At 33.6% G+C, this 14,063-nt stretch overlaps 1 protein-coding gene across 1 annotated transcript; it reads right to left on the reverse strand.

Annotated features, from left to right (window-relative positions):
- Nucleotides 1-550: 550 nt before the first annotated feature.
- Nucleotides 551-1,111, reverse strand: LOC109172803. The gene has a single exon (XM_019322031.1). The coding sequence runs from the start codon at nt 1,109-1,111 to the stop codon at nt 551-553; it is 561 nt and encodes a 186-aa protein (XP_019177576.1).
- Nucleotides 1,112-14,063: the final 12,952 nt, after the last annotated feature.

Raw genomic sequence — 14,063 nt, forward strand, 5'->3', positions numbered from 1 at the left:
TGTTCGTTTTTATTGTTTATGTATTCTAATTTTCTATTTTTTTGGGTGGTTACTCTTCATTTATGAGTCGAGGTTGTTTTGGCCAGTTCTACTGACCACTCTGGCACACGTTGTTTTACGCGATAGCACAACAACTGTTGTTTTGTCCTTAACGACCGCTTTGGCACGGTCTGACCATAGTGGCACATACTCTTGACTGTGCGTGATACCGAGGGGGTGGCTACAAGTATACAGCACGTGATGGCACACAAGTTTGGTATCCGGGGCACACGTTCTAGTATTAACAATTGTTGGTGGTTGCATTTTGCATAATGGCACACATGTGTATTCTCATGTGCACACTCTGTTTAATCGAATGACTCGGTCCGCAATGGCTATTTTAAGACAGATTGAATTAATCGATTCACATGAACGCATATATTGCTATGATAAATGGAGTGGGTAGCTAGTTATCTGTACACAAATACATTATTAAAGAATGTGAATAAAATAATTGGCAGTACATCAGTGAGGCACACGGTCCTATTCTCAAGTGCACAGTACAGTTTTCCTACTTGTGGCCTGTTGTCTTCGTCCGTAACTCGCAGTTGCGACTATCATGGTGTCTGTATGTGTTGCATGTCCGGCACTTCCTTACCTCCTTGGCTGCTAGTGTTGATGCAATCTCCTTTGTTGATTTGAAACGCTTACCGGAACCCTTGTTTTTAGCAATTGCAGGGGGGTGAACCTTGATGTTTGGTGATGAGGTAGACCCACAGAAGCCACGTATGATGTCAGTTTTTGATGCTCTGGTTTCGTCCTGGGGTATGCTTTCTGCTGATTTCTCTCTGTGTGCTTTTAGTAGGTGTGCCAGCTCAGTTATTTTGTCGTTATTACCGTATGCATACCCAACACACTTGAAGAACTCGTCAAATACGGTCCCCATTCTTGTAGCCCCGTCGATGTGTTCAGTCGAACCATGCTGGTTGGTGTTTGCGTAGATCTGCGTGTGATGCCAGCATGTGTTGCGTGACCATCGTGGTAAGATATACTGGCTCGGTATTCGCTCCAGATTTGCAGCCTTGAATGCCAAGAACACATGTTTGCGCTGTATCCCAATCCTATGGAACATCTTGCATGTGCATTGTACTGTTCTATTTGTAGAATTGTACTCCACTGAATATGTCGACTTGTTTGTGTCCTCTATATCAAATTTGAGGGTGCATCCTTCATTTGTTTTCTTAACAACTTGGGATGAGAAGCACGCGTCGACTATTTCGTTGTGCCAGGAGAGATGTTGATAACACAGCCTGTTGAGCAGGGTTCATCTGTAGAGGAGTGAATAGTTATTAATACAAAATGTTGGAAATCGATTAGGATCTTAGATTTGAGGCATTTTGCACTCCTATTGTGGGGTTTTGACCAGTTTGGCACATTCGATAACACGTAGTGGCACACACGGCATCTGGGGCACATATTTGGGTTTCATCCCTAATTGGCATGTATATGAGCACATATGTGCACACATGGTACTCTGTAATAACGAGAGTAGGGTACGTACAATGCTCCGGAATTGTACATTTAAATTAGTCGGCACACAGCAGGAAAAACACCAAAATCAAACTAAAAAAACCCACACTAGCATCAAACAACTACACAAGTCATATATATTAAAAAAAAAAAAAAAGCGAAAACCATCGTCGCCAAAGAAAAGGAATTTCCGTCTGTGCACTTTAGTGCCTCAGGGTGTGCCGTTCGACTCATCTGCTGGCTTGCATACCAGTAAACAACAGTCCAAATTCTATTTAATTCAACAGTCGCATGATAAACACCGTAATAGGGTTTCAGGGGACTTACTTTCGTTGTTGTTTGTTGCCGCCATTGTCTCCGGTGAGTTTCTTCGTCGTTCCACGTAGTTTGCCGGGGTTAGGTGTCGTGTTCGTAATTCGCAGGCGGACGGGTGTAGCGCTGGAGAGCGTTGAATTGGTGTCCGTTTGTATCGTTGAATTAGAGTCCCAGTGAATTCCTTCTTGTTGGCCTAAATTCTAGGGATCTAGTCAATTCTTTTATTTAAGTCAAAATTATTAGGGTGCTAAAATTACTCTTTAAACCTTTTGAATCTTTTATATTAATAATTAATTATCTTAGATCCAAAGGCTGGGATGGGTTCTTATGTTCTCACCTATTGAGTGGTTCCTACTTGAAGGCCACCTTTTATATATATATATATATATATATATATATATATATATATATATATATATATATATATATATATATATGAATGTTATTGCGGCTTCACGAAATGGATAGCTTGCTCAGTATTGATCTTATTATGTTATGCGTCACTATACTCTCTTACAAGGTCCTGGTAAACAGAGAACTTACTGAGCCTATTATTTCAACCCGTGGATTGAGGCAAGGCAATTGACTCTCGCATTATCTCTTTATTTTGTGTGCTGAGGGCCTCTCTCATCTTATGGAGGATGTTAGTCTATTACTAATGGGTTGTGGACGGCTTGCAAGGTTAGTAGGGGTGCACCAGATATTTCCCACCTATTCTTTGCATATGACAAGCCTATCTTATTATTCTTTAAGGCTACTATGGAGGAGGCTAATAGAGTCAAGTGATGTCTCAATGCCTACGAGGTCATGTCGTCAGTTAGTTAATTTCTCTAAATCTAGTGTTATGTTCAAGCGTAATACCTAGGAAGCCATGCGCCTAGCCGTTACGTCCACCCTTGGGATTTGTATGGCTCCGAGCATCTGTAAGAGCATCCACACTAGTGGATAATGTGGAGTTATTTCAATTTGCTTTCTTCCCATGTAGAGATAATAACTAATGTGGAGGGGAGATAATTTAGAAATAGTTGTCCTGCAAGTGTAGGCATAATGTCAGAAAATTTAAAACAAAAAAAAAAAAAAAAAAAAAGAAGAAGAAGCAAGGCTGTGCGCGTTTCGCGCACAACCTGGGCAAAAGTCGGGCGCGTGCACTGCACGCGCCAGTCGGCGCGCCTGACGCGTCTGATTACTTTTTTTTTTTTTTTTTTTAAATTTTTGTTTTGTTTTGTTTTTTCTTTTTTTTTTCTCCCCTCCCACATTCTCTTTCCTAATCACTCTTACATTATCCCCTCATTCTCCCCAACCAATGTGGATGCTCTAAATACTTGGTAACCGTTAATTAACTGAAAATTTTTAGAAATTAAAAAATAGAAAAGAGAAAATATGTTTACTAGCACAGTTTTTCATTTTAAAAACTGAAAATAATTTTTTAATTTTTTTCTAAAAAAACTAAAACACCCTTAAAAACTGTTTTCTAAATACAAAACAGAATCATCTATCATCTATTTAGTTATATGTCACTACAACCACATTACTATGATTACATTCATTATCATCTTATTTTACTTATCACTATCTTCTATCTTTTCTACTTACTTTACTTATTTAAACATAAGTTATTTGCTTACACATTAAAGTTAGACATTATTTATATTATCAAACTTAAGAATTAAACTCTATATAATATTTTAGATTTTGATTGAGCTCAATAGATTATTAGTTCGAATATTTTTTAATTATGTTACATCGTAATACAAGTTCGGTCCAGATATCGGATATTGAAATCTCATATATATTAGAATTCAATGTAAAAGATATATATTCGTATACATGTCATTCAAATGAATATATCTAAAAAAAATATTTTAAATATTAGCTCAAAAAATATTAATATTATCTAAACTAAATTTTAGGTGAACTTAGTAGGTTATTGGTTCGGATATATTTTTTTTAGTTATTATGTTATATACAGATATAAATTTTGTTCAATTATCAATGTAAAAATCTTACATATATTAGACTTAAAAGTAAAAAAAAAAAATCCATTTAAACCAAACCTATGTAAAAATATTTTAAATATAAGATTTAAAAATCACTTGAAATTAAACTTGTTTTAATTTTATAACGTTAATCTAAAAAAAATAAATTTTAAAAAATAAGTGGTAGTAAACAAGTTTTCTAAACACAAAACAGAAAATAAGAACTGAAAAATTAGAAAATAGAAAACAGAGAACAATTTTCTGTTAGTAAATGGACACCTGAATTTTTCTATTGGGATTGGAAGGAATTAAAAAAAAAAAAAGAGGTATTTTCCGTTATTGAGGCTCGCCTGAGACAAAAAATAGAATGATTGGGAAAATAAATTTTGTGAAGAGCAGGAAGTTCTCTTGCACTCCCTATTTTAACTTACCATGAGTATTTACAATCATTATTGTGTGGACCATGGTCCATACAAGTTGTATGGACCATATTTGTATACTGTAAAATAATGTACGTTTAGTACAAAAATAATGTATATTGTATTCAGGGGATGTATATTATTTTTGTAATGAGTACATTATATTGTATAATGTACATACAATAAAAAATAATATACATTTTATTATGATCCACATAACACGATAATTTGCCGAAAAATAATATATATTTTATTATGATCCACATAACACGATAATTTGCCGAATGCGATATGAGGAATAAATTAAATACCTTGTTGAAGTGACTTGCATGCTTAGCTTGCTGCACACACGAATTGGGATAGATTTGACGAATTTCACGTACGTAACGACTATAAATGCAGACCACTTACTCAAAAAAGTGTGTTGTTCTCATGTTTTGCAAGTAAGGATACATTTTGAAAGTAAGAAAATGACTTCTAAAACATAAGTCATTTTTTATAAAATATTTTCCTTTCTCGTGTTTGGTTATACAGTAGAAAACTGTCTTTGTGTGTTTGATTTATTTTTTGGAAAATGAGGTAGAATTGTATAATTAAACATTTTATATAATTAATTACTTTGTTTAAACTATAAAAATATTTATAATAATATTACAAATAATAATATTTATTTTTTAAAATCAAATAATATTATTTATTAATAAATAAATAAAAAACGACGGGGACCAGAGAGCAATTCTGAAACCAGAGAGTACCCAAGTTAATATAGACAGTAATACGAATTATACCTGAAAAAGTAAATTGCATAAGGAAATCAAACTACTCGAGCTAGCCCTTTAGGCCTGGCTGTCGGGTTACTAAAAAAAACTCCCAAAAACTCAATTCACATGTTCTGATGCAATTCTTGTATAGCCGTGTTTGTAATCAATTTTTCTATGATATCAGTGATGATGTCAGCGTTACGCCAGCTAAGTTAACAGTTATATTAACACCTTAATTATTAACTTAATTGTACTAATTTTTAAAAGTACAATGACTCAATTGAACAAAGTTATAGTAGAAGAACTAAATTGAAGAAAACACTATAATACAAGGAACTTATTGCTATTTTTACCTTTATATTTATATGTACAGCTTTGAACTTGAGTGTTAAGTGGTTTGTGGAGTTTGAATTCTTGCATTATGTTATTGAGTTAAAATTTGAAAATAGAGATTATCATTAAATGATGCTTTTATTTATATTTGTTAATGTAAATGTGCTAGTTTGTGAAAATTAAAATTTTAGTCTATTAATTTTAAAATGTCAAAAATCATAATTGAGCTCGTCTAAAAAAAAAAAAAATCCAATAACCTCAAGTTTTAGTGTTAGGGGTTAAAAAAATTTAGCCTAATTAGCTCGAACCAATTTGTCCAATTGGCCGAAATTATGCGGACAGACCCAATTGACATTATATATTTAGATTCCTTTATTTTTTCATTTGTTTGTAACAATAATATATATATATATATATATATATATATATATATATATATATATATATATATATATATATATATATATATATATATATATATATATTTATTTATTTATTTATTAACTTTTTCATTATATATATTAGACATTTAGACCAATTAATTGAAAACAAATAAATGATAGCGAGAGAAGTATACAAACATTGAGAAAAGAATAAAAATAGTACCCAATTTCACGAAACATTATAAGTATTTTGGAGTTGTAAACATTATAAGTATTTTGCAGATTTAATTTATTTCCTTATAACTATTTGCTGGCTAAGATCACAAAGTAGTAGTTTATCCAATGTATGCCGGCTAAGATTACAAAGCAGTAGTTTACTATATGTACACCCTCGAGCACTGGTTGCGGTTTCCTCTTCACTAAAAAAAAGGGTGAAAGAATCATTTCACCTAATTTATTATGGTGAAGTCGGAAATGAATTTGGTGGACCATCCACATCTCCACTTTGATGGCTAGCACAATTCTTAGTAGTTCTCCAAATAACTTTTCTGCAGTTGAAGATATCATACCATTTTAGTGAAAATTTGGCTTCCATTGGTTAGTTTGTTGAGAAAAAAAAAATGAATTCCCAAATCACATTTCATTCTTACAAAAGGTTAAACCCCAACCCTAAGGGCTCGACAGAGCATTTGGGAGGATGTAAATCATGGTGACTCAACTGAACATGAACCATAGAGGCTAGACCGGTGCTCACTGCGCACAAGGAGCCCCCCTCACTTTGAGAGGTTGCTCCCATACTGCCGCTTGTGAGACTCGATCCCTGGTCATTCTTCCAAAGTTTTACCTCTATGACCAGTTGAGCTACCCATGCGGCCCCAAATCACATTTCATGCATGAACGACAAACAGACTTTGTACGATTCGCTTAGATCCGCATCAGTTGGGGAGATTTGAGGAAAAATGTAAGAGTGATTAGGAGAGAGAATGTGGGAAGGGGAGGAAAAAAAAACTAAAATTGATTTTTAAACAAAAAAAATTAAAGGAAATCAGTCGCGTAAGGTGGCGCGGCCTTTCTCCTCAGTTTCGCGATACGTGTGGAACTGCTCTGTTTTTTTTTTTTTTTTTTTTTTTTTTTTTTTTTCCCAATCTCCCACTTTATGTAGGAGAATTATTTTCTCCATTCTTCCCTTCTCCCATCTATTGAGCTGCATATTTGTATCCCCATATTATCCATGGGGATGCTCTTAACTTGGACAAGCTAAATTCCATTTCTATGTCAGTAGAAATGTGAATAACGTTTTTTTTTGAATTACGTTATTCACATTTCTTTCAAAAAAAAAGAAATGTGAATAACGTAACGTCCATATATACAAGAAATTTAACGTTGTCGAAAAGCATGTTAATCTTAACTTGAAATCGATGGACTGACATGGATAAATAGTAAACGTAGTTTAAGGGATTATAACGAAAAAATAAATTACATAAAAATAAAAAAATCAGGCTACTCGAGCTAGTCCTTTTGACATGGTTAAGCGATTAAAGCCGAAAAAAGTAAATTACATAAAGAAATTAGAATACTCAAACTAATCCATTAATTTAGGCATGCCGGTCCGGTTACTAGAAAAAACCCCAAAATTCAATTCGCTCCTATGATGCAATTCTTATTATATCTTTTTCTCTTTCAAAAGTTTACAAACAATTTAATTCAGCAAACAAATTATAACTAATAAACATTTAAAACATTTTAACAAATAAATTAAACTCGTATTAAAATCTAATAATATTTTTTAATAATATTATATCAAATGACCTAATATGTGAAAATTTTACTAGGAAAAAGGTTGTGAGAAGTGATAACAAGTATATAATGAGCAAAGCATAACTAAATGAAATGGAGTATATTCTAAGCAAAATGGACATCCTTCATCAATTGTATCTTCATCAAATCATTAATTAGCACAAACATGCACCCAAGTAAAATGATGAAACTATGGTTAAGTTGCATTCAAGACGTACTAGAATACGTCACAACCGTACCCCTCCCCATTATTAGGTCTCACCACCTATTAAATAGGGAAGGGAAGGGAGGTATGAATTTCCTATTTAAACATCCTAAATTCAGTCATTTTTTGTCTACATAGAATTATATTCTTCCTTCTTCTTTAAAGAAATTTTTAAATATGAGAAAATTCTTTAACTTTCTACGTGTTTTTTTTTTAAAAAAAATTATTCAATTATCTTTCCAACGAATCCCCCTTGACTCTATGTTCCCATACTCAACAATCATTATTGTGTGGACCATGTTGTGTGGATTATATTTTGTCTACTGTAAAATAATGTACATTTAATAGAAAAATAATATACATTCAGTACAAAAATAATGTACATTGTATTCAGGGGATGTACATTATTTTTGTTCTGAGTGTACATTATATTGTATAATGTACCTTCAATACAAAAATAATGTACATTTAGTATATTAAAAATGTACTTTTTATTATGGTCCACATAACATTGTAAATTTGCCCATACTCAACACTTTACAACAATCTCCAATCCACAACTCTTCTCAAAAAAAAATTGTACAACACTTCTCAACATTTTACGGGGTCGATGGATTTATTCTAGCCCTAATGTGAAGGATCTTCTCTGGCCCATGCAGGGAATACACGTATGGAAATGAGTATGCATGTGACGCCACCAACGCCACCGTGGACAGCCGTCGATAAACAAACTGTATAATCTGCTCCGTCCGGTAGCCGGAGACGGTTACTGTATTGAAGGTGAGGATGAATATGAGGACTCCATAGTCATACTTGGTCTTGATACCCAGAATAAATCTGGTGAATGTTAATATGGCAGCTGCACCTAATAAAGTGGATGGAAACCAAATGGTCATTAACAAATTAAAGTCAGACTTAAGACTGACAATTAATGATCTTAATAACAAATTCAGACTTTGTCAACCATTAGTTAATATAAATTGTGAGACCAGACAGTACCTAGGATGAAAACAAGGATTCCAAATTTGTTAATGACCATTTGGTTTCCATCCACTTTATTATGTGCAGCCGCCATATTAACATTCACCAGATTTATTCCGGGTATCAAGACCAAGTATGACTATGGAGTCGTCATATTCATCCTCACCTTCAATACGGTAACCGTCTCCGGCTACCGGTCGGAGCAGATTATACAGTTTGTTTATCGACGGCTGTCCACGGTGGCGTTGGTGGCGTCACATGCATACTCATTTCCATACGTGTATTCCCTGCATGGGCAAGAGAAGATCTTCAGAACCTTATTGCTCTAAATATCGAAAAGTTTGGAAGGTCCTTAGAAGGTTACTAAACATATTCTAATAAAATCTTTTATGTGCATTTTTTTTTTTTTTTTTGTGGTGATGATGACGAAATCATAACCACTACCTTAGTAAACCCAGCTGCCATGTTAGCAGGCAAGCCATCATAAGGAAAAAATAGGAAAGTCTATTCTAATACAAGCATGGTGAAGTACGTACAAAGCATCAATCTAATTGTCCCCCAACTTTTACCCAGTGAAGGAATTGAAGATTATTTATTTAACGCAACAAAGGAACAATGTTAATATCAGAGTCACTAGTACTCAAAAAGGAAGAATGTTAATATTATTTGAAATTTAATTGTGTATAGTATGGTTATAAATATTAATATAATTGAAAAAATGGAAGAATAATGTTAAAATCATTCAGAGTTCAATGGATACATATATATCTTTTAGTTTAAGGTGATAGCTTAAAATTTCTTTAACGTTATAAGTAGAAAGTGAAATTGAAAAACAACAAATGCAAATTCAAGTGAAGTTATTTATAGTAATACAACTAAATACTTATGATGGACACATTACATTATTAAATTAAGATTGACAACAAAAGAAATTGAAGAACAATATACTCAATTAATTGAAAGTCAATGCTTAAAAACAAGATATTTTTATTCGCAATTTTAGCTAGATTGCAATAAGCTCAAGATCGGAGTTACAATTAGGTAGTAAAATTAAAATTTTTAGTGCAAAATCCACCAATAACTTGGTTGCAATCGATCAAGGTTGTTGCGGTTGGATTGAGACAAATTTGAATTTCTATATGATAAGGTGTTTTCATTACTGATTTGCATTGAATTCTCACCGTAATGTTTAATTTATTTTGAAATACTTATAAAAAGGTAGTTGAATTTTGACGGGATGCACAAGGAAAAATCTTGGATGTTGCTAGCAGATGAAGTATATTATGCATGTGGAGTAGATGTAATGTTTTAGTGAAATATTAGTTTTGGTTGAATAGGTGGTATGAACTCCTTCCGTGTTTATTCCACTCGTGACCCCAAAAGGCATTGTAATAATTTTTTTAAATTAATATTAGGCCAATCAGCACTAAGTCTATTGAAGAGTGGATGATTAGATTGGTGTTGCATTTATTAGTGTTAAAGAAAATGTTAGAAATTAAATATGTATAAGAAAATTGTATACACTCATCCACTCTTCAATAGACTTAGTGCCGATTGGCCTAATATTAATTAAAAAAAAAATGATGACAATGCCTTTTGGGGTCACGAGTGGAATAAACACGGGAAGAGTTCATACCACCTATTCAACCAAAATCAATATTTCACTAAAACATTAAATCTACTCCACATGCATAATATACTTCATCTGCTAGCAACATTCAAGATTTTTCCCCGTGCATCCCGTCAAAATCCAACTACCTTATTACAAGAATTTCAAAATAAATTAAACATTACGGTGAAAATTCAATGCAAATCGGTAATGAAAACACCTTATCATATAGAAATTCAAATTTGTCTCGATCCAATTGCAACAATCTTGATCGATTGAAACCAAGTTATTGGTGGATTTTGCACTAAAATTTTTATTTTAACTACCTAATTGTAACTCCGATCATGAGCTTATTGCAACCCGGCTAAAGTTGTGAATACAAATATCTTGTTTTTAAGCATTGACTTTCAATTAATTGAGTATATTGTCCTTCAATTTCTTTTGTTGTCAATCTTAATTTAATAATGTAATGTTTCCATCATAAGTATTTAGTTGTATTGCTATAAATGACTTCACTTTAATTTGCATTTGTTGTTTTTCCATTTCTAGTTCATTGGCCTAATTTTGAGCACAGCAGAACATATGAAGGGTTTTGGGCTTATGAGTGGAACCATCATGGCATCATTTCAAATAGCAAAATGAATCAATATCAATATTTTCAAAAGGTAGTATATTAACAAATTTTTGTTTTAAAAATACGGCCTTTTGAAAATATTGATGTTGATTCATTTTGCTATTTGAAATTGTACCGCGATGGTTCTACTCATAAGCCCAAAAACCTTTATCTCTCTAGTGTTGCTCAAAATTAGATCAAATGACCAGGAGTTGTTCTTTCAATGACTTAAAAATCTACATACTGAAATAAAAACGAGGTTAAATATCTAACGTATAACTAATAACTCACCATATTATTATTGTATTTGATGGCCATAGTCCATGAATAGTCAACCACTCTTTAACCTTTTGCCTTATACAATTACGAGCTACATGGAAAATCATGGTTGCCAAAATAATAAGGTAAAGCTTAGACATGAGATGAGCGAAGGAGAGGGGATTTTCATGGGAAACACTTGGTGAAGGAGGGAGAGAAGAAGCCAAAGTGGGGGAGCAAATTTTCTTTGTGTGAAGCATTGGGAATGAAGGGAGAGCAGACGTATTTGGCTTTATATATTGTTGCCTTTATTGAAAAAGTAAAATAAAAATAAAAAGAATCATTAAAATTTTTATCTTTCAGTAACATAATACTGAATGTTTGAAATTAAGTTTTACAAAGGATGGTACATGTAATATGAATTGAAAACTTTGGTCCTATATATATAGAAACATGTAACCAACTTCTTAACTTCTAGGCACATGTAACAAACTTCTTATTGTGAAATAGAAGGTGTTATTGAAATTGGTTTTACATTGTTTTCAGACCATAGCTGGCCATTTATTGTTCATGCAAAGGAAATAATACTTTTGCGGTTGAATATAATTGTGTAATACACAGGACTGATCGATGTTTACCTGGTACACACCATCGAGTGATGACTGTGGGTTTTTCTTTATATATATTGTAATGTGATTTGAATTTTTTTTTCTTGGGAAAATTGTAAAAAATGTCTCTCTATAATATGTCAATTATCAATGTCACTATTGAATTATGAGTGGTGTAAATGTTGCCCCTCAATTATCAAAATGGTGCACATATAGCCCCTCCCGTAACGGACATGTGGTTCCCCGTTAGTGTACGGCACCGTTAAGTCGGAGTAAATATGTAATTTAGTTATTTTTTTTCCCTCCCTCGATTCGAAGTATTAGCGATGGACAACGGTGGGGAACCACAGGTCCGTTATGGGAGGGGCTATATGTGTACCATTTTGATAATTGAGGGACAACATTTACACCACTCATAATTCAGGAGTGACATTGATAATTGACATATTATAGAGGGACATTTTTTACAATTTTCTCCTTCTCTTTCTTACCAAATCAACACATTAAAGCTAAGCCAACCAAACTTTCATTAAATAGGCATGATATCTTCAACTACCTGAAAGTTGTTTGGAGAAGTGTACTACTTAGAATTGTGCTTGCCATCAATTAGGTGAAATGATTCGTCAAACTTTGTTTGTTCATACATGCAACAAATATGTGTAATGTGAATTATGCTCCCTCTCTTTCTCTCTTCCTACTTCCTACCTATGATGTCACGGATGAATTGGCATAGAAATAGAATCATGTATAAAGTTTGCTTGTTCATATATGTAAAGTGATTCAGAAACCCTTTTTTTTTTAAATCTTCCTCACCAATGCAACAAATTAACAATCATTATTTCATAGACCATAACCCAATAGGTAGCTCAAGTGGCAAATGAGCTCTTTTTGTGGGGGAGAATTTTGAAATAACCCGGGTTTGATTCACACAAGTGACGATTTCCTCTGGGCTAGCTCCCGTGCCTCTAGGAGCGAACGAGGATTAGTCGGGTGAATTGAGCCTGGACACTATACCTCTAGGAGCGAACGAGGATTAGTCGGGTGAATTGAGCCTGAGCCTGGACACTGTGCCTCTAGGAGCGAACGAGGGGGTGAATTGAGCCTGGACACTGTACCTCTAGGAGCGAACGAGGGGGTGAATTGAGCCTGGACACTGTACCTCTAGGAGCGAACGAGGACGAGGGGGTGAATTGAGCCTGGACACTGTACCTCTAGGAGCGAACGAGGGGGTGAACTGAGCCTGGACACTGTACCTCTAGGAGCGAACGAGGGGGTGAATTGAGCCTGGACACTGTACCTCTAGGAGCAAACGAGGAGGATTAGTCGGGTGAATTGAGCCTGGACACTGTACCTCTAGGAGCGAACGAGGATTAGCCGGGTGAACCTGGACCGATCGTTAAACGGACAGAGAAAGACAATTTGAAAGTACATTATTTTTATATATATATATATATATATATTATCATGAATAATATATATTCAGTACACCAATTATACATGAATGCAATACACACCCTACTAGAATTTTGATACCCATTACTATCATACTATGTTTGACCTATAGATTTCAATTGGCCCTGCTCGCTCAATTGTGAAAGGAATACATACCACACAAAGAGTGTATAACTTTATTTATTGATTTTTATAAATAGATAAGCCTGCATTGCATACCTCAAAAATTTTGTATTAGGAGAAAAAAAAAATGAAGAGTATACTTGTGTTATTTATTTTTTCCTCATTGCAAAATACATATGGACAATATCAATGGGATGCTTTTGCCCTGTCCATAATTTGACCCCCGGTTTGTGCAATAATAATTGTATACAAGAACAAGTAAGATACCATTTTAGCCTACACGGGCTATGGCCCGGAGCTGCGGTTCCTGAGAATCATAATGCAAAGCATCAATTGGTGAGTATGTTTTTATATTGTTTAACTAAGATTTATTGCTTTTACATTTAATTAACTTTTTTTTTTCTTTTAACATAATGCATTCAGTTTACTAAGAATAAGAACCGGGAACTACTCAACCAAGTTAAGTAAACTAAATGCATTATGTTAAAGAAAAAAAAGTTAATTACATGTAAAAACTTTAAATCTTAGTTAAAAAATATAAAAACATACTCACCAATTGGTAATGCTTTACATTGTGATTCTCTTAAACCGCAACTCCGGGCCATACCCCTTGTAGGCTAAAATGGAATCTGACATGTTCTTGTATACAATTATGACCAAGAATAGTGCACAAACTCTTTGTGTGGTATATCTTCCTTCACAATCTTATATTTGTAGAAGA

This window comes from Ipomoea nil, unplaced genomic scaffold (genome assembly GCF_001879475.1).
Source record: "Ipomoea nil cultivar Tokyo-kokei standard unplaced genomic scaffold, Asagao_1.1 scaffold0429, whole genome shotgun sequence".
Taxonomy (NCBI): domain Eukaryota; kingdom Viridiplantae; phylum Streptophyta; class Magnoliopsida; order Solanales; family Convolvulaceae; genus Ipomoea; species Ipomoea nil.